This window comes from Pogona vitticeps, chromosome 2 (genome assembly GCF_051106095.1).
Source record: "Pogona vitticeps strain Pit_001003342236 chromosome 2, PviZW2.1, whole genome shotgun sequence".
Lineage (NCBI taxonomy): Eukaryota > Metazoa > Chordata > Lepidosauria > Squamata > Agamidae > Pogona > Pogona vitticeps.
The window spans coordinates 12,446,870-12,472,113 of NC_135784.1; the positions used below are offsets into that span (position 1 = coordinate 12,446,870).

The 25,244-nt window shown below is 46.1% G+C and overlaps 1 protein-coding gene across 1 annotated transcript in view; it reads right to left on the reverse strand.

Moving 5' to 3' along the window:
• Positions 1–3,223: 3,223 nt before the first annotated feature.
• Positions 3,224–25,244, reverse strand: part of LOC110070793 (uncharacterized) — a 32,781-nt gene continuing 10,760 nt past the window's right edge. Inside the window, exons 3-4 of the mRNA XM_072987753.2 lie at positions 21,380–21,467; positions 3,224–10,191 (exon numbers count right to left, since the gene is read on the reverse strand). Of these exons, the coding sequence (XP_072843854.2) occupies positions 8,737–10,074 (1,338 nt within the window). The 5' untranslated portion in view covers positions 10,075–10,191; positions 21,380–21,467 and the 3' untranslated portion in view covers positions 3,224–8,736. The remainder of the gene's footprint in view (positions 10,192–21,379; positions 21,468–25,244) is intronic.

Consider the following 25,244-nt stretch of genomic DNA (forward strand, 5'->3'; position numbering starts at 1 on the left):
AGCTGCTTTCATTTCAAACAGCACATTTTTTTCTTCACTATAAGAAGGCTTAAGGGCATTTACATGAACAACCCCTTTGTTTAGGTGTTCAACTCCCTCAAGAATGTCATTGAAGTTACTCATTTCATGAATAACTCCATATGGACTGTTCCAGTTCAGTTGTAACTTGTTCCCCTTGATGGGCCTCACCAGAAAGACCTCATCTCTAGGAATAAACTGAAGTTCCCTAGCCTTTTTGTCATACCACATTTTCAGTTTGACTTTTTGTGGTCTTAGATTCTCAGCAGCCAAATCTAGATTTCTTTCGAGGCTGTTTACCACAGAGTCTATACATGTGATCACATTTTGGGGGCCTTCTTTAACAATCTGATCCCAATTTTGCTTAATTAGATCAAGTAGACCCCTCACATGTCTCTCAAATAATAGCTTAAAAGGGCTGAAACAAGTACTCTCTTGTGGGACTGATCTGTAGGCATATAAAGGTAACTGTGAGTTTTGGTCCCAGTTATTATGGTTCTCAGCTAAATAAGCTTTAATCATCCTCATGAGGGTTCCATTGAATCTCTCTGCCAACCCATCACTTTCCGGATGATAGGGAGAATTCTCTAATTGTTTTACTCCACAAATCTGCCACAATCTCTTCATAAGTTTGGAAGTAACTGATGTTTTTATAAGGTCTGCTTCAATACTTTTAACAGGTGTAGAGATTTCTGGTAAAGGGCACATCTTAACCTCAGTTTGGTCACTGTTATAACTCTGTTTCTGGCACATATCAACTTTCTGACAGAAATTTCTAACCTGTTTTTCTATTTCAGGCCAATGAAACTTCTGGGTTATTCTCTGGTTGGTTTCAATTATACCCAAATGTGCATTAACTAAGACTGAATGTCCCTTTTCCAAAATTATTGAATCATATTTATCTGGTACCATTAACTGGCTTCTAATCTCAAGTTCCCCTTTTGAAATATTTATCTGTTTTTCTCTGTATAGCAACCCTTGTTTAGGGGATAATCCTTTGCCAGCCACTTTTCCAAAACAGCCTTTTAAAATAGGATCTGTTAGCTGCTCTTGGATAAAAATATTTTCCTGAGGTATTTCCAGAGAAATTGCCTCAGCTTGGGGTAGATTTCTAACTTCCTCTTGAGAATCAGTAATCTTTCCTGCTGCCTCATTTTGTTCTGGTAGTGATTGTGTAATCACAAAGGCACTCTTGACATGTTTTGAGAGATCAGTGCCTATAAGAACTGATGCAGCAGCAATGGGAATATTTTCATCATAACTTGAGATCACCCTCTAAATGTATCAATTTTAGAGAGCTTAGCTGCCTCTGCTTTTGTTTCTATGGCTACAGAGCTACCTCTAGAGGAAGTCATCTGACTGTTCTGTATGCAATATACAGACTTGGTCTCTTTTAAATTCACTTTGTTAGGAGAAATTTCTTTATTTTGTTTTGTATTAAAACACTGGGAAGCAATGTGTCCCCTCCCCTGACAAGCGAAGCAAATTTTCTCTCCCCATGAGCTTTTGCCAGCAAATCTTTCTGATTCTTCTTTTCCCTCCAAAACCTGGCTCTTGGCCTGGCTCTGTCCTGAAGGCTTTTCAACAAAATGGCCACCCACTTTCTGCTGGCTCTGAACTAGCCCTTTGGAATACTTAGGGTAGTCTTGCCATGTTTCCCTCATGTTTTCTTCAGAATAATTCAGGTTTTGAAGTTGTGCCTTAACCTGTGTACCTTCTTTTGGTTTCGGAATAGTTTGTGGCTTTATCTTTCTTTCACACTCATAAACCTCATCCACTTCCACTTTGGATTGTAAACCTTTTCCCTCAGAAAACTCTATGCCGTATGCATCCTTAAAAACTTGCCTTAATAGACTAAACCCAGACCTCTGTTTCTCTTTCAGTTGTTCAATATATCTATTTTCCATTTGCTTAAATATATTGTCAATATTTTTTATCTCTTCCATATACCTATCCCAGTCATCATCCCTATTGGATTTTTCCTCACTATTTATTTTCATTTGGCAAGTGGTGCAGCTTTGACAAAATTCTTTTATTTCTTTTCCCATTTTTGGCCAGTAGTACTTCTGGGATATTTTCTGCTTAGTCTTTGCCATCCCTAAATGTCCCGATAGGGTGTCTGTATGACATTTTTCCATTACTTTCTTTCTATATTTAGAAGGAACTACAAGCAATTTTTCCTTCTTGGAGTTTATTAAGATCTCTCTACATAAAAGGCCTTCTTCACAATAATATCTCTCATGGTTCTCAGGGGTTACTGGACAATTGCTAACCATCTTAAAGCACTGCTGCAAGGTTGGATCTATTTGTTGATCCCATTTGCTAAACTCAATAGAGCCCTTCCCCTTTGAGTTCTCCATTTCTATTTCTTTTTGTTTCATTCTCTATATATGTTCACCATTAGATTCTTCCTGCACTGAGGCGAATCCTTTCTCGCCACTAAACTCATCTCCATACCCAACAGACATCTCGGGAGATTTTGGCTCACTTTCAGCCATTTGGCTACGTGTTAAAGGCATGTTACTATCACAAAAGGCTCCTTACTATTTTCAAGCCTCTGTGTAAAAATACTATTTTTCTGTTCTGTGCTCAGGTCTGATATTTATTAGCAGTGTACACCAGCTGATCTGGCTAGGCCTTTAACTGTAACTACGCTCCACTGGTGTGTCCTTCTACCCTTTTCCCTGGGCCTCTTGCCCACTAAGGATACTTTATCTTATATTACTGCCTTTGGCTGACTCCAGTTTCACCACAGCTCTACCCTCTCTCAGGTGCTATTTACCATGGAGATCCCTCAGCTTGCTGCTCTTGGTCTGTCCCCTCAGAGTTTACCTAACTCAGGACACTCTGACCAAGTCACCACAGCTTCCGCTTTTGGGCCACTCTCCCTCACAAAATGGACACCACAGAGATCATATATCAGTTCTCCAACTCTGAAGCTCAAGCGCCTCTCCACTAAATTTGCTCCCCTTGAGTCAAATTCTAGAGAGTTACCCACGCTTTACACTTCAGGTGACCCTAACTGAAATCCTTTTGCTCTGGTCACTTTGGCCAAGGCTTTACTGGACAAGTCGCATCCCACACGCTGGACACCAATTTTATTGTGACGTCCTCCTTTCACGTCACAATGGTCACGTCACTCTCATTCACACTTTACACACTGCCACCAACCACACTTATTGATCTGATTCATCAGACAATGGTATGGATTTCAAAATAAAAAGGATTGTTTATTGAGAAAACATAAATAATAGTAAATCACTGTGGAAACTAAATAAGGCAATCAATGTGATAAAGTATCCCCCCTCAATCACTCTCTCATTCAGACCTACACTAGCACAGTACCTCATAACATGAATAAACAGGCCCTAACACACTAACCAAGTTCCTAACCAAACCTATCTCATCCCAATCTTCCCATCTCCCAATTCTCCCAATTTCCCGCTCACCACATTCACTCCCCCCTTATATACATTAACTCCACCCACTGAAGTCCCACCTCCTGTCCTGCCATAGGTAGATAAACTCCAGCCATAGCAGTGGCAGGCAGGTGACATCATCACAGCCGTCACAACAGCCGAGGAGAAATGACGTCACATCGAGCTTGGCGCTTACCACACACCTCTTTTTTGTCATTAGATTCCAACTGCATTACAATATCAAAACCTGGACCGGCTCTTCCTTCACGGTCCTCTCGGCCCCACACAGACTGTCCTGTTTGGCTCATGAAAACGGGGGGGGGGTCTTGATCAGGCACTTCAATCCTGACAGCTGGACGTCTCCACTGAATCAGGAGGACGTCCAGTGAGGACTCACCTGGAGGATGGAGAATCTTCCCAGATGGATGACGGCCTGAAGGGTGACGGAGCATGACCCGGGTGGGGCTTCAAACTGGTCTTGTAAGAGGGTGACCTGGCCTGGTCCCAATGGAGTGTCTGTGAGGATGGAACAATAGGCTTCTGGGGAAGGAAGGAAAGAAGCTTGGATTCTCAAAGGCTTTCTCGGCTGGGATCTGATCATTGTTGTGGGTTTTTCGGGCTCTTTGGCTATCTGTGGCCGGCATCTTCAGAGGACAGGAGTCAAAACTCTGTTTATACTCTGGTGGAGTTTGTTTGAAAGAAGCTTGCTTTGCCATGATTATAGAAAGGATCAGGATCCTTAGCCCAGGGTCTCCGGTTGGCTGGGCACCCCCACGAGTGCAGATCTGTATTGACCACAGCCTGTTTGATAAAACCATGAAGCTCGGTCCAAGGAAACGTGGTCAAATGTCTCTTCTCCATAAGGGTCTGTTACCGAAGAGGCTAGGGCAGTTGTCCAAGAGAAAGATTTGGGGAAGCCTCAGGAAGTGGTGGAGAACTCACCTCCTTCATACAAGTCCCCCCTGCTCCACGCAGAGCCTGAAGGTCTCCCAATCAGGGATGCTGGAGCATCAGCTTCTTTCTGCCAATGAGAAGGGGGCTGGACTAGATGACCTTTGGATTCCCTGTCAGTTCTCTGCTTAGTAGTTCCCAACCTTGGGGAACCAAGGAGTTCTTGGATAGTGCTTCCCAATAATTCATATCTTACTTATTAAACATCTGTTTCTTCATTTCATGCATTTCTATACTTAGTGCTTAGCTCTACTCTCAGTGTTTTGTGTGTGTGTGTGTTTAGTCGTTTAGTCGTGTCCGACTCTTCGTGACCCCATGGACCAGAGCACGCCAGGCCCTCCTGTCTTCTACTGCCTCCCGGAGTTGTGTCAGGTTCATGTTGGTTGCTTCGCAGACACTGTCCAGCCATCTCATCCTTGGTCGTCCCCTTCTCCTCTTGCCATCACACCTTCCTAACATCAAGGTTTTTTCCAAGGACTCTTTTCTTCTCATGAGATGGCCAAAGTACTGGAGCCTCAGCTTCAGGATCTGTCCTTCAAGTGAGCACTCAGGGTTGATTTCCTTTAGAACTGATAGGTTTGTTCTCCTTGCAGTCCAGGGGATTCTCAAGAGCCTCCTCCAGCACCACAATTCAAAGGCATCAATTCTTCGGCGGTCTCCTTTCTTTATGGTCCAGCTCTCACTTCCATACATCACGACAGGAAAAACCATAGCTTTGACTATTCGGACTTTTGTTGGCAAGGTGATGTCTCTGCTTTTCAAGATGCTGTCAAGATTTGTCATCGCTTTCCTCCCAAGAAGAAGGCGCCTTTTAATTTCAGGGCTGCTGTCCCCATCTGAAGTAATCATGGAGCCCAGGAAGATAAAATTTGACACTGCCTCCATATCTTCCCCTTCTATTTCCCAGGAGCTGATGGGACCAGTGGCCATGATCTTAGTTTTTTTGATGTTGAGTTTCAGACCGTTTTTTGCACTCTCCTCTTTCACTCTCATTACAAGGTTCTTTAATTCCTCCTCACTTTCTGCCATCAGAGTGGTATCATCTGCATATCGGAGGTTGTTGATATTTCTTCCGGCAATCTTAATTCCGGCTTGGGTTTCTTCCAGTCCAGCCTTCCGCATGATGTATTCTGCATATAAGTTAAATAAGCTGGGGGACAATATACAGCCTTGCCGTACTCCTTTCCCAATTTTGAACCACTCAGTTGTTCCATGACCAGTTCTAACTGTTGCTTCCTGTCCCACATATAGGTTTCTCAGGAGACAGATAAAGTGGTCAGGCACTCCCATTTCTTTAAGAACTTGCCATAGTTTGCTGTGGTCCACACAGTCAAAGGCTTTCGCATAGTCAATGAAGCAGAAGTAGATATTTTTCTGGAACTCTCTGGCTTTCTCCATAATCCAGCGCAAGTTAGCAATTTGGTCTCGAGTTCCTCTGCCTCTTCGGAACCCAGCTTGTACTTCTGGGAGTTCTCGGTCCACATACTGCTGAAGCCTACCTTGGAGGATTTTGAGTATAACCTTGCTAGCGTGCGAAATGAGTGCAATTGTACGGTAGTTGGAGCATTCTTTGGCACTGCCTTTCTTTGGGATTGGAATGTAGACTGATCTTTTCCAATCCTCTGGCCACTGTTGAGTTTTCCAAACTTGCTGGCATATTGAATGTAGCACCTTAACAGCATCATCTTTCAAGATTTTAAATAGTTCAACTGGAATGCCATCACCTCCACTGGCCTTGTTGTTAGCCAGGCTTTCTAAGGCCCACTTGACTTCGCTCTCCAGGATGTCTGGCTCAAGGTCAGCAACTACATTGTCTGGGTTGTCCAGGATATCCAAATCTTTCTGATATAATTCCTCTGTGTATTCTTGCCACCTCTTCTTGACGTCTTCTGCTTCTGTTAGGTCCCTCCCATTTTTGTCTTTTATCATGTTCATCTTTGCGCAAAATGTTCCTCTAATATGTCCAATTTTCCTGAACAGATCTCTGGTCTTTCCTTTTCTGTTATCTTCCTCTATTTCTTTGCATTGTTCATTTAAGAAGGCCCTCTTGTCTCTCCTTGCTATTCTTTGGAAGTCTGAATTCAAGTTTCTGTAACTTTCCCTATCTCCCTTGCATTTTGCTTCCCTTCTCCTCTCTGCTATTTCTAAGGCCTCGTTGGACAGCCACTTTGCTTTCTTGCATTTCCTTTTCTTTGGGATGGTTTTCGTTGCTGCCTCCTGGACAATGTTACGAGCCTCTATCCAAAGTTCTTCAGGCACTCTGTCCACCAAATCTAGTTCCTTAAATCTGTTCTTTACTTCCACTGTGTATTCATAAGGGATTTGGTTTAGATTATACCTGAGTGGCCCAGTGGTTTTTCCTAATCTCTTCAGTGTTTTACCACACCGTAATATATATGGTCCATGGCGTCATGAAGAGTTGGTCATGACTAAATGACTAACAACAACAGCCTCTGTAATTTCAGGGCTCGTTAATCCTTTAACAGTTTCTTTTCTGTTTTCTCTCACCTATTAAGAAATATCCATGCAGAGTCCACTCACATCATCGGGCAGTATATTTTCATTCTGTTGCTTCATGCTGCAGCTTCTGTCCTTCTTCCTCTCTCCTGCTTGTCTGCTTCTTCTCCTGCTCATGCTCTCACTCATATTTGCTTCTGCCACCGCCTTTACACTAATCTTGTTGTTTAGTCATTCAGCCATGTCCAACTCTTCTCCTTGCAGTCCATGGGACTCTCAAGAGTCTCCTCCAGCACCACAATTCAAAAGCAAAGACATCACCTTGTCAACAAAGGTCCGCATAGTCAAAGCTATGGTTTTTCCAGTAGCGATGTATGGAAGTGAGAGCTGGACCATAAAGAAGACTGACCACCAAAGAATTGATGCTTTTGAATTGTGGTGCTGGAGGAGACTCTTGAGAGTCCCCTGGACTGCAAGGAGAACAAACCTATCCATTCTGAAGGAAATCAACCCTGAGTGCTCACTGGAAGGACAGATTCTGAAGCTGAGGCTCCAATACTTTGGCCATCTCATGAGAAGAGTCTCTTGAAAAGACCCTGATGTTGGGAAAGTGTGAAGACAGGAGAAGGGGACGACAGAGGATGAGATAGTTGGACAGTGTCACCAAAGCTACCAACATGAATTTGACCCATCTCCAGGGAGCAGTGGAAGAGAGGATGGCCTGGCGTGCTGCGGTCCATGGGGTCACGAAGAATCGGACACAACTTAACGACTAAACAACAACAACACCTTGGAGTACCTAATACTGGGAAAACAAGGGAGGGACCCTGCGGCCGGGAAGAGGGAAGAAATATTGAGCTCTCAGTCTTGATTGGTGTGCATACCTGGTTAGGACATCCAGTTTTGCAAAAGTGCTTTTTTTAATAAAGGAGAGCTGTTCACAATTTAATGACTAAACAACAACAAACTTTTCTACTAAAACAAGGGGCTGCAATGTAAACTATATCCCCAGCTGCAATTTTACTAAAAGCTTTCACTTTTAATACACCTCTAAAGGACCTCTAGAAAAGCAGTTTTCATTTTTAGTTACAAAAAATCTGCATCCCATAAAGTTAATTTTTTTACATAGTTCACCCAACTAAGATTATCTCTTTTACTGAAGCTCAATCATTTCTTTACTTTCTCCTACATCTGAGTTCTTTGATGAGAACTCGGGCTATTGGTCTAGTTCAAGCTTTCCATATTTGATGTATTAGGATGCATTTGATATGAAGAAAGATGCAGTGGTACCTCGACTTAAGAACTTAATCCGTATTGGGTCTGCGTTCTTAAGTCAAAGCACCATTTCCCATAGGAATGCATTGAAAACTGATTAATCCGTATCTGCTGTTTTTCGTTCTTAAATCAAGGTGCTGTTCTTAAATCGAAGCATCAGTAATCCAAAACTGGTTAATCCGTATCTATCACTAGGGGGTCATTTATTTATTTATTTATTTATTCTTCTTTTGACATAAGGTGAACTTAGGTCAAAAAAAGAGCAGGATTTTTTTTCTTTTTCTTTCTGTTCTTAAGTCGAGGCTCCGTTCTCATGTCGAAGCAACTTTTTTCGAACGCAGCCATTCTTAACTCAAATTGTTCTTATGTAGGGACGTTCTCAAGTTGAGGTACCACTGTAACTGCTCCTACTGAAACTCTTTCCACGTTCCATTCATTTATGGGGTTTCTTCCCAGTGTGAGTTCTCTGATGTCTGCTAAGGTGAGCACTCTGACTAAAGCTCTTATCACATTCCATGCATTTATAAGGTTTCTCCCCAGTGTTGCTTCTTTGATGTGACCTTAGTTCACTACTCTGACTAAAGCTCTTTTCACATTGCATGCATTTATACGGTTTCTATCCAGTGTGGGTTCTTTGATGTGACCATAGTACACTACTCCGACTAAAGCTCTTTTCACATATCATGCATTTATACGGTTTCTCTCCAGTGTGGGTTCTTTGATGTGACCAAAGGTTAGCACTCTGACTAAAGCTCTTTCCACATTCCATGCATTTATACGGTTTCTCCCCAGTGTGAGTACTTTGATGTGACCTAAGGTGAGCATTCAGATTGAAGCTCTTTTCACATAACATGCATTTATACGGTTTCTCTCCAGTGTGGGTTCTTTGATGTGACCGAAGGTTAGCACGCTGAGTAAAGCTCTTTCCACATTCCATGCATTTATACGGTTTCTCTCCAGTGTGAGTACTTTGATGTGACCTAAGGTGAGCATTCAGATTGAAGCTCTTTCCACATTCCATGCATTTATACGGTTTCTCCCCAGTGTGAGTTCTTTGATGTGACCTGAGGTCACCACTCTGGCTAAAGCTCTTTCTACATTCCATACATTTATATGGTTTCTCCCCAGTATGAGTTCTTTGATGTGACCTTAGGTTACAACTCTGACTAAAGCTCTTTCCACATTCCATACATTTATACGGTTTCTCGCCAGTGTGAGTTCTTTGATGTGACCTTAGTTCACTAGTCTGACTAAAGCTCTTTTCACATATCATGCATTCATACGGTTTCTCCCCAGTGTGAGTTCTTTGATGTGACTTAAGTTTAGCACTCTGACTAAAGCTCTTTTCACATTCCACGCATTTATACGGTTTCTCCCCAGTGTGAGTTCTTTGATGTCTACTAAGGTGAGCTCTTTGACTAAAGCTCTTTCCACATTCCATGCATTTATACGGTTTCTCCCCAGTGTGAGTACTTTGATGTATACGGAGCATGTTGTTGCGACTAAAGCTCTTTCCACATTCCATACATTTATAAGGTTTTTCCCCAGTGTGAGTTCTTTGATGTGTACTAAGGTGAGCACTCTGACTAAAGCTCTTTCCACATTCCATGCATTTATACGGTTTCTCTCCAGTGTGGGTTCTTTGATGCGACCTTAAGTTAGAACTCTGACTAAAGCTCCTTCCACATTCCATACATTTATATGGTTTCTCCCCAGTATGAGTTCTTTGATGTGACCTAAGTTCACTACTCTGACTAAAGCTCTTTCCACATTCCATACATTTATACGGTTTCTCCCCAGTGTGAGTTCTATCGTGTATATGGAGGCTCTTCTTGTGACTGAAGCTCTTTGCACATTCCATATATGGATACAGTCCCTTCCCTGCACACGTTCTGTGATGTCTACTGAGGTGACATGCATTTATGTGGTTTCTTCCCTGCGTGAGTTCTTTCATTTGACATCTATTCCTGCCGACTTGAATTTTCAATTCTCTTTTTTACTGCTTGCTTTTGAGTTGCTGCCCAGGTTGCTCCAGATGTTGCTGGGTAATTCCTCTTCTCTTGTTCATCATCTGGTAGATTAAAAAAGAAGAGAAACAAACACTGTAGGGATAAGGAAAGATGCATTCAGTCTCCACCTGAGTCACAGAGCAGGAAAGAAAGACAGGCAAAGAAGGTGAGGAGGAGATGAGTCCGGAGCAGAGAGTTTTCTTTCGGGCTTGAGGTTGGAAGGGCTCTTCAGTGAGGACCTTTTGGGGGGGAGGAATCATGGAGGGAAGATCATTTCCACACCCAAAAAAGTAAGTCAAACTCAAAGTATATTCATTTTTCTTCTTCTTGAATTTAATTTGGTAGAGGCAGATTTACAACCCTCCTTTAATTATTAGGGTACAATCTTATTCTGAAAAGTCTATTTTTATGTGATTTCATTATCCCATTAAAATGCCTTTTAAATTAAAATTTGGCAGGGAGAATTACAGATCACTTAGCAATTATACAAGTGGGTCATGACTCAAAAAAGGTTGGGAAACACTGCCCTAGATGCATCTTAAGGAGAAATCACAATTATCAGCAGTAGTTATAATCAGTGTGGAAAGGACAAAATGAACTGGAATAAATCTGAAATGACGTTTACTTTGAATAAAGGGGGAAAATGGCTTGCATCCACGCTTCTTGAATCGTGTTCCTGTCTCTGAACTGTGGACTTTGACCCTGGACTACGCTGGTATTGAACTCTGGACTTTGGAGCTGGACTACGCTAGTATTAGACTCTGGACTCTGATCCTGAACTACACTGTGTACTGGACCCTGGACTTCATTCTGTGAGTTGATTTATGGACATTGGCTTTGCATTCTTGATATCCCTGACCCTGGACTGGCTTATCGGACTTTGGCTATTGTAACCCCTGGGAACGTGACAGATTGCTTCCACCCCTACACTTTTCCCAACGTGGAGGGAAAAGCAAACACTCAGGTCCGCTGAATGCTGTGCTTGCTCAGGTGCAGTTTCTTACTCAGACAGTTGGCCAGCTTCAACAGCAACAAATACATTACAAGCCGATGCTACTTCTCAAGCTAAGTGTCCTGTGCTTCCTCCTGAAAAATTTGAAGTGTGGAGGAGTTTCCAGCATTCTTGGCACAGTGTAAGCTGTACATTGAGCTGCGCACCAGAGACTTTCTCACAGACAAAACCAAGGTATGCTTTATAATCAGCTTACTCAAGGGTCAGGCAGCTAAATGGGCTACTCCTCTGCTCCTTGCTCCTTCACCCCTGCTAAATAATTACCAGGGTTTTCTGGAACATATCTCAGCCGCGTTTGCTAACCCCTTGCAAGCTGCCACAGCTAACAGAAAGATTCGGGCTCTAAAACAGGGAAAGGCTTCAGTCTCCCAGTATTCTACCGAGTTCAGACTCTTGGCTCAAGATTTACTCTGGAATGAGGCAGCTCTTATGGACCAATATATGGAGGGGTTAGCTGATGGGATCTTGGATGAGCTGGCACATGTAGACCGACCTAACACGCTGCAAGAGCTAATCACTCTATGCTTACGCATTGATGGTCGCTTGGAGAGCCGACGTTTAGCACAGGGCGGATCCCGCCTTCTGCAGTCACCCTTGCCAGTCCCCAATATCAGACTAGAGGATTCCGAACCTATGCAATTGGGAGCAGCTCGGCCCCGCCTCAGCCCTGAGGAAAAAACACGATGCCGCTCGCAGAATCTTTGTCTGTATTGTGGGGGAGCAGGACACTTTGCTTCTGGCTGTTTGGTGATGCGGCGTAACCTTGACTCTAGGAAACTGTTGCCAGTAAAAGAACTGCCCCATGTCTGAATGGACCCTCAGATGTGGGGCACTTAGCTGGGTCACCTGAACCATACCTTAGCATCCCGGGACCATTCCTTGTACCCATTAAACTCTGCCTGCCATATGGATGTTGGTTGTTTGTCCATGCCATGGTTGACTCTGGGGCAGATCGCTGTTTCATCGACACCGCTTTTGTGAAACAGCACCGGATCCCTGTACAGTGGGGTCTCTACTTAAGAACGTCTCTACTTAAGAACAATCCAACTTAAGAACAGCTCCATTTGCTAAATTTTTCTTCTACTTGAGAACAGAAATCCAAGATAAGAACAGGGAAAAAAACCTTTCCTGCTCTTTTTTTAACCTTAGGTCATCTTAGGTTAAAAAAAAAAATTCTCCCCCTAGTGGTAGAGTACGTATTAACCAGCCTTGCATTAGTTCCTATGGGAACTAATGCTTCAATGTACGAAAGCACCTCTACATAACAAAAAAACAGCCAGAACGGATTAATTGGTTTTCAGTCCATTCCTATGGGAAATCTTGCTTCAACTTAAGAACGTTTCAACTTAAGAACACCATTCCAAAATGGATTAAGTTCTTAAGTAGAGGTTCCACTGTAGTTTCTATGGACGGAAAAGAGCAGATACGGATTAAATGGTTTTCAATGCATTCCTATGGGAAATGCAGATTCAACATAAGAACTTTTCAACTTGAGAACCACCTTCCAATATGGATTAAGTTCTTAAGTAGAGACCCCACTGTACAGGATAAAGATGGATGTCTCCTCTGCTCCGGTCCTGTGACCCAAGAAACCCAACCGGTCATCCTCAGGTTCAACAGCATCAAGAACAACTACAGTTCAACATCGCCCGCATGCCCCGTTTTCCACTTATTTTGGGACTTTCCTGGCTCCGAACCCATAACCCCCTAAGGGACTGGGCACAAGGAGAGTTAAGTTTCAGGGACCTGTGTCCGCATCCGGAGCCGCCAGCTACCTTGGCAGCAGCAGGGTCAACGGACAAGTCTGTAATACTCTTGGAGTATGAGGACTTTGCTGATGTCTCCGAGAAGGGGGCTGACCAACTACCTCTGCACCGACCCTTTGACTGTGCTATGAATTTGGTGTCTGGGGCACCCCTTCCTGTGGCACGGATTTACCCTATGTCGGAACCCGAACTCGCAGCCTTGAGGGCCTTTCTGGATAAAAATCTGAAACGGGGATTCATCAGGCCATCTACGTCACCTCTGTCTGCCCCTGTCATCTTTGTTAAAAAGAAGGGTGGGGAGCTCCGCCCCTGCAATGACTATAGAGATTTGAACAAAATAACTATTAGAGACCGCTACCCTCTACCCTTGATCGGCGAGCTTCTGGATCACCTTAAAGGGGCCCAAGTCTACACCAAGTTGGATCTCCGTGGCGCCTATAATTTGGTGCAAATTCGTGATGGCGATGAGTGGAAGACGGCTTTTGGAACATGTTATGGCCAGTATGAATATCTAGTCATGCCTTTCGGATTAACCAACGTTCCAGCGATGATCCAGCGATTCACGAATGTCATCTTTCGGTACTTGCTCAATCACTTTGTAATCGTTTACCTGGATGACATTTTGATTTATTCCAGAGACCCCACTCGGCATACGGAACATGTTCGCCAGGTTCTACAACAGTTATGAGAACATCGACTCTACGCCAAGCTGGAGAAATGTGAATTTAACCTGCGAGAAGTCGAGTTCCTGGGTCACATTGTATCTCCCCAAGGAATCCAGATGGACCTGAAGAAGATTGAGACGGTACTGGACTGGCAGAAACCTAGGGATCGTAAGGATGTGCAACAGTTCCTCGGCTTCGCAAACTATTACCATCAGTTCATACCTCCTTTAGTCTTTGCAGCCATAACCACTCACTCCCTGGCTGAAGAGATTCGAGCCAGCCAAGCTCGAGATTCCTGGGCCAAGCAACGTCTGCAGGAACTTCAAGAGGGCTCGGTCAATGACTTTACAACCACCAGGGCCTCCTATTACATCGTGGACATGTATATATTCCTCCGGGGCCCCTCCGAGCCCAGGTCCTCCATCTGACTCATGACTCCCCTCCTGCAGGATATTTTGGTCAATACAAAACTCTGCACTTGCTCACACGAGAATTCGGTGGACCCAGGTTCGAGCTGACGTCGCCCGATATGTTGGCTCCTGTGAAGTTTGTCATCGAGCCAAGGACGTACCAGCTAAACCTTCAGGTCTGCTACAACCATTACCTGTACCGGCCAGCCCTTGGGACACAGTATCCTTGGATTTCATCACAGATCTCCCACGGTCACAAGGGTATACCTGTATCTTGGTAATAGTGGACCTGTTTACTAAGATGGCTCATTTTGTCCCATGTTCCAAACCTCCCACAGCTTCTGACACCGCCCAACTGTACCTCCAGCATGTTTTCCGCCTACATGGTCTCCCGATGCACCCAATTTCTGATCGTGGTTCTCAGTTCACTTCCCGGTTCTGGCAAGCCTTACACTCCAGTTTGGGTACCCAAGTGCACTTGTCATCCGCATATCACCCTCAAACAGATGGACAGACCGAACACACCAATGCCACCCTGGAACAGTATCTCCATTGCTACACCTGCTATCAACAAGATAATTGGGCTACCTTGTTACCCCTGGCAGAATTTGCTTACAACGCGGTACACACATCTACAGCTGGTTAAGTCCAGCTGTGTGTGGAACAAGATGGCGCTGGAGTTGGGCGACTAGCGTTTATCTCTCTCCGACCCAGTTCGCCCTTGGGACTTTTTCTTTTCTTCTCATTCTTTTTCTTTCTTTCTTTCTTCTTTCTTCCTTTCTTTTTCCCCCTCCTCTCCCCCTGAATGCCTGTGGTGTCTCCGTGTGCCTCCCGACACTAAAACTCACCGGGAGAATCGCGGAGTGTGGGGCTGTGCTGCTTCGACCCTTGGATGCGAGGTGGCTGTGGTTCGGGATGCAGAGCGGCTGCAAGCTTGAGGCGAGGAGGTGCGGAGCCGCAGCGGATCGCAGCCGGTTTGTCGCTGGAGGGTTCGGGAGCTGGGAAGCCTGTTTGGGAGCTGGGAAGCCTGTTCCTGCCTGGTGGAGCCGGTCTTGTGGAGTGGCTGGTGCGGTTGGAGCCCAGCGGACCGATGGAGGCCAGTGGCGACTGGACCTCGGGCGCGGGCTTGCCGCAGTTGGAGGTCCCTGTTTGCCTTTACTCGGCTCTGGAAGATCTGGTGGTGCTTTCTTGCGGGGGTCTGGAGGCCGACGGGATCCCAAACGAGCAGAGGAGAAGGGGATCAGAGCTGGCCGGAGCCAAGCAAAATTCGGCATCATCCTGGGAGTTAGGGAGAACCAGGTTTTCGCTAAGACGCTAGAGCTCTTGCGACCTGGCGCCATGTTGGCGGTTCTCTCTCTTATGTTTGGTCTTCCCGCTTGTTACTCTACATCCAACAAAGGCGCTCACCAAACTGATTCTCAAGCGCCGGGAACGACAGGGTCTAAACTTTCGCCACCTTGGCTTCTGGCGTTTCAGTCCAGGCTTGGAAAATACATCAACGTGGGCTCAGAGATAATAGTTAAAATCTGTAAGTCTCACCCCATGAACAAGAACTACAAATCAGCCCCACCACTGAGACTTCACTTAGGCATCCTTCAGTCTCGAAAGACTATGGTACCGTGCTCTGTATGGAGGACTTGGAACAGCGCCTAGTGTGGCTGAGGAGGCCGATTCGAGAGTGACAGTCTCTTCCACACTGAAGACAAATCCAATCGGTCCCCTGTCCAGCTCCCTGGTTTTGCTGCTTTTGTGACTTCCTCTTTGCCTCAGCCTGCTGGGCAAGGGTCGCTTCAAATTGGGAGAGGCCATGATGCAATGCATGCCTCCAGGCTGAACGCTCAGATGTCAGGGTTTCCCATCTGTTGAGGTCCATTCCTAAGGCCTTCAGATCTCGCTTGCAGATATCCTTGTATCGCAGCTGTGGTCTCCCTCTGGGGCGATTTCCCTGCACTAATTCTCCATAGAGGAGATCCTTTGGAATCCGACCATCAGCCATTCTCACGACGTGCCCAAGCCAACGTAGACGTCGCTGTTTCAGTAATGTGTTCATGCTGAAAATTCCAGCTCGTTCTAGGACTACTCTGTTTGGAACTTTGTCCTGCCAGGTGATACCAAAAATCCGTCGGAGGCAACGCATATGGAAGGTGTTCAGCTTCCTCTCCTGCCGTGTACAAATGGTCCAGGACTCACTACAGTACAGGAGTGTGCTTAGGACACAGGCTCTATAGACACTGAGACTAACGATAAGGCTAAAGGGTGGAAGATTGAAAAACCTGACTATATGGGGGGGGGGATAGCTATTATGATTTGCTGTTATTAGTATTCTAATTGATTTTTTACTTATTTTATATTTTATTACTTTGATTATTATTTTGATTATTTGACTACTTTATTTAATTTTGTTAGGTTTGATACTGTTGAGTTATATGTTTTTATTGATGTAATTTTGTATTGATGTATTTAATTTAATTTTGTATGGTAATTTAATTTTGTAATTTAATTTTGTACTGTATAATTTTCTCTTTTTTTTAGTATATTTGTATTAAGTTATTAGCTCTCCTTTCTTTCTTTTCCTTTTACTCTTTCTTTCGTCATGGTATGGGGGGCCTGCCCTCCCAGCGAGGTACATGCGCTTGTAATCTCAAGATTAGACCACTGTAATGCGCTCTACATGGGGCTACCTTTGAGGCTGCTGCGGAAACTACAGGTGGTGCAGAATGCTGCGGCCAGATTACTCAGTGGAGTGAGAAAATATCAACATATCTCCCCCACTCTGGCCGCATTGCATTGGCTGCCCATCCGATTCCGCATCGACTTCAAAGTATTGATGCTTACTTATAAAGCCCTAAACGGTTTAGGGACCTCAATACCTGGTGGAACGCCTTCTCCCACTAAGATCTACCCATGTCACTTGTGCGAGCCAGGAGGTGAGGCTGAGGAGCCTGACGCCGAGAGAGGCCCGGAATGAAAAGACTAGAAATCGGGCCTTCTCGGCGGTGGCTCTTCGCCTGTGGAACAACTTACCTCCTGAGATTCGCGCGGCTCCCTCGCTGGGTATTTTTAAGAAACAAGTAAAAACACTCATGTATAGGCAGGCCTTCCTAACAGCTTATCCCTGACGATCTTTTTTCTTCTTATATTCCTTTGATCTTTGCCTTTGCTAACTTGTAATGTAATGTTTTTAAAAACTATTGTTGTTGAATTGTAAGCCGCCTAGAGTGGTCGAATAAGACCAGATAGGCGGGATAGAAATCAAATAAATAAATAAATAAATAAATAAACAGACACCCTTTGAAGCCAACTATGGGTACCATCCTCGCTTTTTTCTGGCTACTATACCCTCGACCATGGTTCCTGCTGCCGATGCCCATATATGCGAATTGCAGGCCCTCCAAGACTTACTCCGGGAACAGCTTCAGCAGGCTAAAGAAGCGTATAAAACAAAGGCCAACCGGAAGCGACAAGAAGGGCCACCTCTGAAACCAGGAGACCAGGTCTGGCTTTCCACCCGTCACCTTCGCCGACCTGGCCGAACCCATAAGTTGGACCCTCAGTTTATAGGACCCTATGTAATCATGGAACAAATCAACCCTGTTGCCTTCCGGCTACAACTCCCAGATACTCTCCATGTCCACCCCGTTTTCCATTGATCCCTCCTTATTCCTGTCTCAACCCCGGACCCTGTTTGACCCTCGCCCCCGGCTCCACCTCCACCTGTTCTGATTGATGGTGAGGAAGAATATGAGGCCCATCAGGTCCTGGACTCCCGAATCCACCGAGGGGGCCTTCAGTATTTTGTGGATTGGGAGGGTTACGGTCCTGAGGATCGATCGTGGGAACCCGCCAGTAATCTACAGGCCCCTGATTTGATACAGCAGTTCCATGCTACTTACCCCAATCGACCCGGCCCATCTGAAGGGGGGAGTCCTGGAGAGGGGGATAGTGTCATGAGTGCTTCCGAAGACCTGGAACCGAAGGGTTAATTGTGGCTGAAGAGAATATGGAGAGATCAGAAACACCTGAACCGCCTCCAGATTCTCCTTCCACAGCAGACAGGCTTCGGGCCAGGCTTCGGGAAAGACTTAGGACAAGAATATCAGAGGATCGCTCAAAGGCTTTCCACAGACTTACATTCATCTAGTCCTGAGTATTTATTTATTTATTTATTTATTTTATTTCTATCCCGCCTATCTGGTCGTACTAGACCACTCTAGGCGGCTTACAACAAACAACAACAGCAAAATTTTAAAACATTACAATTTAAGAAAGATAGAAATTAAAAAGATATAGAGAGAAAATCGTCAGGAGTTTTCTGTTGGAAAGGCCCGCTTATACAATAGCGTTTTTAGTTGTTTCTTGAACATGCCCAGCGAGGGAGCCGCGCGAATCTCAGGAGGTAAGTTGTTCCAGAGGCGAGGAGCCACCGCCGAGAAGGCCCTATTTCTGGTCTTTTCCTTCCAGGCCTCTCTCGGCGTTAGGCTCCTCAGCCTCACCTCCTGGCTTGCACGAGTGACACGGGTAGATCTTGGTGGGAGAAGGCGTTCCATCAAGTATCGAGGTCCTAAACCGTTTAGGGCTTTGTAAGTAAGCATCAAGACTTTGAAGTCGATAAAACTATAAAACAGTTTCCAGTGAAGCCAGAAACTTCGTGGAAGCAAAGAGTCAAAACCTTGGCTTGCATCCATGCTTCTTGAATCATGTTCCTGTCTCTGAACTCTGGACTTTGACCCTGGACTACGCTGGTATTGAACTCTGGACTTTGGCTCTGGATTACGCTGGTATTGGATTCTGGACTCTGATCCTGAACTGCACTGTATATCGGACCCTGGACTTTGACACTGGACTTCATTCTGTGAGTTGATTTATGGACGTGACTTCCCTGCCTGGTGCAAAGGTTGTAGACACTACACCGATAAAGAGTGCTGGGGACAAGTGGTGGTGCATGTCGGCATGAACGACATGGGGAAATGCAGCCGAGCAGTCCTGGAGGTCAAATTTCAGTTGTTAGGGAGGAAGCTCAAAGCCAGGACCTCAAAGATAGCATTCTCAGAAGTGCTACGCGCAGGTCCAGCTAGGCAGGCGGAGCTCAGGGGTCTCAACCTGTGGATGAGATGGTGGTGTCAAGGGGAGGCGTTTAGATTCCTTTGGCACTCATTAATGTTTTGGGACAAGCCGGGCTTGTACAAGAGGGACGGGCTTCACTTGAACAAACATGGAACCAGACTGCTGGTGTGTAAAGTTAAAAAGAGCAGCTTTTGAATTGAATCCTGAAGGAAAGCCGACAGGAGCCGAGCGGCGTTCATTTCGGGACTCCTCATCCCTGTGGAATGAGGGTGGAGAGGGGAGAGAACCACAAAGTGATGACAGTGTAGGAATTAGGACTGAGAGTGTGATGGGATGGGATTGTTGGTCCACTGGAAGGAGAAGCAAACAAGCAGCCCTTTGTGGGGGACCCCCATACACAGGTGCTTCTAGGCAAATGCCCAAAGTGTCTGAGCAAAAAAGGGACAGCTGGAACATTTGGTGGCTAAGGAAAACACTGATATAGTGGCCATAACAGAATTCTGGTGGAACTGAAAGAAATAGTGGGATGCCGCAATCCCAGACTACAAACTCTAGAGGAAGGATAGGAAGAGGCATGTTGGAGGTGGGGAGGCCATCTAGGTCAAAGAAGGGGTAGAATCCAGCAGAATGGAGATGGATAGAGAGCCTTACTCCATCATAGAATCACTCTGGGTTAAACTGCCAGGCCAAGGAGCAATGTGATAGTGGGGAGGGGGTACTATCATCCTCCAGATCAAAAACTTGAGAGGGACCTTGAAATGTGGAGAGAAATCAGGGAGGAGTCCAAGAGGGACAGGACTGTAATCATGGGGAACCAAAATTATCCTCACGTTGACTGGGTCAATGCGTGCTCAGGTCAAGAAAGAGAGGCCGGGCTTCTTGACATGCTAAAGGATTGTGCCTTGGAACAATTTCTCATGGAGCCCAAGAGAGGACAAGTGACTCTGGGTTTAAAATTTTGTGGTAATCAGGATCTGGTTAGGGACATGAATGTCACAGAATCGCTAGGGAATAGTGATCATGCTGCCATCTCTTTCGCCCTGCAGGTTTGGGGGAGAGTGTCAAACAAATCTCCAGACACAAAAACCATTGATTTCTGAAGGGAGGACTTCCCTCAGATGAAGAAACTAGTTAAACAGAAGTTGGAAGGGAACGGGGGGGGGGGGGGGGAATCTGTCCAGAGTGCATGGAATCATTTTAAAACAATGGTAGTAGAGGCCCAGTGTAAGTGTATACCGCAAAGAAAGAGGGGCTCAGCTAAGTCGAAGGAGGTGCGAGCATGGTTGAATTACAGAGGCTTTAAAGGGAAAAGAGGGGTACCTCTGTATATGCAAAGCTTTCCCAAAGGAGGAAAATAAAAAGGAACACAAAATCTGGCAAAAGAAATGTAATAAGATGGTATGGAAGACAAAGAAATACTGTACTCCATTCTTGGACCAATCCGGGGAGTGACAATTGCATTCTGGGGCACAGCTGTGTAATCTGGGAAGTAGGCAGGTCAGAGCATGGGCGCTATCTGGCTGTCGATAGACAGCAATGGCTCCAAAAGAACCCCCAACGTGTGTTAGGAACCAAATCAGAGACATCAGGGGCACCCAGCTGGAGGAACCCAGTCTTGTTTGGGATCAAGCCTTAGTCTATTGTTCCTTTCATCCTCCCATTGAAGGAGAAGGTGGGAACAGAAATGATGTTACCTGTTAATCAATTATCATAGGAGTCCGAAACACAGGTGGATGGTGCAAAGCAAAATCCCCAGTCTGGCTTGTCCGTTAAGGGAGAACAAGAAGGGAGACTTGAAGGGGAACCCCACAGCCCAAATCAGGATGACCAAAGTTAGCCTCTTATCAAGAGAACCTGCCCTTGGGGAGCATGGGGTTGGGGTGAGCAGGATTGAGATATTTTTTAAAAACACTTAAAATGCAAAGAAAACAATAACCTCAAATAGCAACACTTTGCACATGTTCAAAGAAGACGTATGGTGTCCTACAGCAGTCCCCAACCTTTTTAGGACTGCAGGCCAGTTGGGGGGTGCAGGCAAGTGAGGCATGTCATGCTCACAGAGGGGCGTGTTGTGCTCACAGGTGTATGAGAATAACATGCCCCTCTGCAAGCATGACACTCCCTTCCGCAGGTGCAACATACCCACCGTGCGTGTGTGTGGGGGGAGAAGATCCCACTCTGCGGCCCAGTTGGTACCGGGCCGCAGACTGGGGGTTGGGGAGCCCTGGTGTAGTGGATGGAGTACCAGACTGGAAACCAGGAGACTTGGATTCAAATCTGAGAGGATTATGTGTGGCAAGGCTACTTAAGCCTCCTCTTGAAATCTCACTTACCTTGCAAATGTTGGAGGGATCTGGGATTTGATTCTTCGTTTTTGGTCCAAAAAACAGCGAAGAGAAATCAGCTCAGTCTCACCCCTTCCTAGCAGAAAAGAAAAAGATCAGCCTGGAGGCTTTATGGATAAGGCAAATCAAAAGCGTTTCTTTATGGGATGTGCCTTCGTCATGTTTCAATCGAATGGGGCTCCATCCCCATTTCTCTCTCATCTTCTGGCAGCAGAACAAGACGAACACAAAAGCAGGCAGGCAGGCGTATGTCAGGGTAGAATAAAAGCTCCCCCCATGCCAGTGAGGTGGGGGCAACAGTAGAGAACCAGAGAGCAACAGGACATGCTTCCTGCTAACACATGCGATGAAAGCATCAGCATACAAGATGGTATTTCTCCCACAATTTATTTAAAACAATTTTACATCACCTGTCTCCAAAAACCAATGCCCCTGATCCATTCCAGTCGGGCTTCAGGCCGTGCCACAGCACGGCAACAGCCTTGGTCGCCCTGTTTGATGACCTGCTGACGGAGGCCGACAGGGGCAACATGTCTCTGCTGGTCCCCCTTAATATCTCAGCCACCTTTGATACTGTCGACCATGGTATTCTCCTGGGGGGGCTATCCAAGTTGGGAATCGGTGGCCAGGCGTTTGCCTGGCTCTGTTCCTTCTTGGAGGACCGTTCCCAGAGAGTGCAGATTGGAGAGTTTCTCGGCCCCATGGAGCCTCAGTTTTGGGGTTCCATAGGGCTCGATTATCTCTCCAATGCTGTTTAACATCTATATGAGGCCGCTGGGAGGGGTCATCATGATATGTGGGGATTCGTGTCGTCAGCTCTACATTTCCTTTTTTTCCTCAAAAACAGTGGATGCTGTCTCGTCCCTTGAGCACTGCCTAGGGGCTGTTCAGCAACCGATGCAGGTGAACAGACTGAGGCTGAATCTGGGCAAGACGGAGGTCCTTTGGGTGGGTGTCCCAGACATCAGTGGTCTGTGAAACTCCCTTTCCTTTAGGGGGAGTGACTCTTACCACCAAAAGTGAGGTTCGCAGCTTGGGTGTACATCTGGATCTGGCGCTCACTATGGAGAACCAGGTGTTGTCAGTGGTCCATTCCACACATTTCCATCTTCGGCAGATTGCACACCTGCGTCCCTATCTTGATGTGGGGGTGCTCACCACTTTGGTCTATGCGCTTGTAATCTCAAGATTAAACTACTGTGATGTGCTCTACATGGGGCTGCCTTTGCGACTGATGCGGAAATTTCAAATTGCGGTGGCCAGACTTCTAACTGGGGTGTAAAGCTACCATTATATTTCCCCCATGCTGGCTGCCTTGCATTGGTTGCCCATTCGTTTCCACGTTGATTTCAAAGATCTTATGATTGCATATCGCCCTGTACAATGACCTTTGCCAGGAGAGAGATGGGGAGTGTGATCCTGTTGATGCCCCTGGACCTCTCAGTGGTTTTTGACACCATCGACTATGGTGTTCTTCTGGATAGGCTGGCTGGGTTGGGAGTTGGGGGCACCGCTTTACGGTGGTTCCGCTCCTTCCTGGCTGACTGTGTCCAGAGGGTGGTGCTGGGGGAAAGTTGCTCTGATATAAATGCCATGGGGTTACTCAGAGCTCGATACTGTCTCCCATGCTGTTTAACATCTACATGGAACTGCTGGGAGAGGTCATCAGGACATTCGGGCTGAGGACTCAGCAATATGCTGACGACACTCAGCTCTACCTCTCGTTTTCCACCAATCCAGGTGAAGCAGTTTCTGTGCTGAACTCATGTCTGGAACTGATAATGGACCGGATGAGGGTTAATAAACTGAAACTCAGTCCAGACAAGATGGAAGTGCTGTTAGTGGATGCTTCGCCGGACAGGCTAGAGGGCCATTTCCCTGCCCTGAATGGCTTACACTCCCCCTAATGGACAGGGTCCTCATCTTGGGGTGCTCCTGGACCCCAGTCTAACTCTGGAAGCCCAGGTGGATTCGGTGGCCAAGGGCACCTTCCTTCAGCTGAGGAAACTGTACCAGATACGGCCCTACCGGGAAGAGCAGAGTCTCATGACAGTTACATACGCACTGGTAACATCTCACATAGATTGCAATGCGCTCTATGTGGGGCTGCCTTTGAAGACGGTCCGGCAACTGGTCCAGAATCGAGCTGCGTGGCTGGTGAGTGGTGGAGCCGCTAGAGATCACATCAAGCCGATTCTGTTGAATTTACATTGGTTACCAGTTGCTGCCCGGGCCCAATTCAAAGTGCTTGTTTTGACATATAAAGCCCTAAACGGCTTGGGCCCTGGATACTTGAAGGACCACCTCCTTCCATATGAGCCTACCCGGCAGTTAAGATCTAACCAGGGGGCCCTTTTGAAAGAGCCGTCCCTCAAGGAGGTAAGAAGGATGGCTTGTAGACAAAAAGCCTTTTCGGCAGCTGCCCCCAAACTATGGAACACCCTCCCGACTGAGATTCGTCTGGCATCGACACTGATGACATTTCGGTGCCAGGTCAAAACCTTCCTGTTCCAGGCTTTTAATTGAAATAATATTGTGGGTCCTGATGGCAATTTTTAGAGTATTTTAATTGCATTTTAATTGTTGTAAGCCACCCAGAGACCTTTGGGTAGAGTGGGAAGCAAGCAAGCAAGCAAGCAAGCAAGCAAGCAAGCAAGCAAGCAAGCAAGCAAGCAAGCAAGCAAGCAAGCAAGCAAATAAATAAATAAATAAATAAATAAATAAATAAATAAATAAATAAATAAATAAGGACCAAAGGCAGCTGACTTTCATCATGAAAGGCCAACATTGAAAAGTTAGAAACAGAAGTCTAGAAACCTTAAAAAGAATCAAACCAATGCTACACTAAAAATAGTAGACAAAATCAACATCTAGAATACACCAGAGGCTGTGTGATGTAGTGGACCGAGGGTTGGACTAGGCACTGGGAGACCTGGGTTCAAATCTCTGCAGTCATGGAAGTTAACTTGAAGGCTGGGAACCAGGGTGAACACCTCCTTGAACAGCTCACATACTTCAAGAGCAACGTACTGTCCTATATAAAGTGTGCAGGGTTGGGACCTGGGTTCAAATGTCCTCTCAACTAAGGAAACACATCGGGCTGGGCTAGCAAGGGTGAAAATCTGATTAACCATCTCACTTCCCTCCACAAGTGCAACACGCTGATGTACTGCACCTACGGTTGGACCAGGCCCCCTGTTCTCATTTGTCACTTCAAGGATTCTAACACAGCATGCATCTCCAAAGACACTCCTCGGTCTCCGTGCCAGGTGCCCTGTGCCATGGGGTTGCCAACCCAAGACAGGCAAAGTTCAGGTCTCAGGACTTTTCTCACCTGCTGTCTTCCAACCCCCAACCTTGCTCAGGCTTTGCTCTTCCCTTTGAACTCACTCCAAACCTCACAGGGGGCTTAGAGGGGCAGCAACCGAGGGAAGGGGTTGTGGTGTTGGCTGGCCCTCCTGGAAAGCAAAGCTTGTCATGATCACTTCGTCTGGAACGGACCCTTCAGAGCCATTCACTCCACAAAAGACCTGCTGGGAGAGGGAACGGCCCAGAAGTTGGGGCTGGGTTGACTTCCAGTCCCTTCTTGCTGCCCTCCATGTGGAAGGACCGGAGCTCCTTCAGCCTCTTTCCAAAGCCCCTTTGCTCCACCCCATGGAGAGCCTGGATTGGAGGCAGGAGGGAGAATCCCTAGGAAGGAGGAGCGAGGGGCAGGTCTTTTGCAGAGCCAATGGCCCTGAATTGTCCCTTCAGGACCCAAAGACCAGAACGGTTTTGACCCTGCAGGAAGAAGAACAACGTCCACCAGGAGACCCTTCCTGGGGAGATCTCCCCTTCAGCCTCTGCTAGGAAA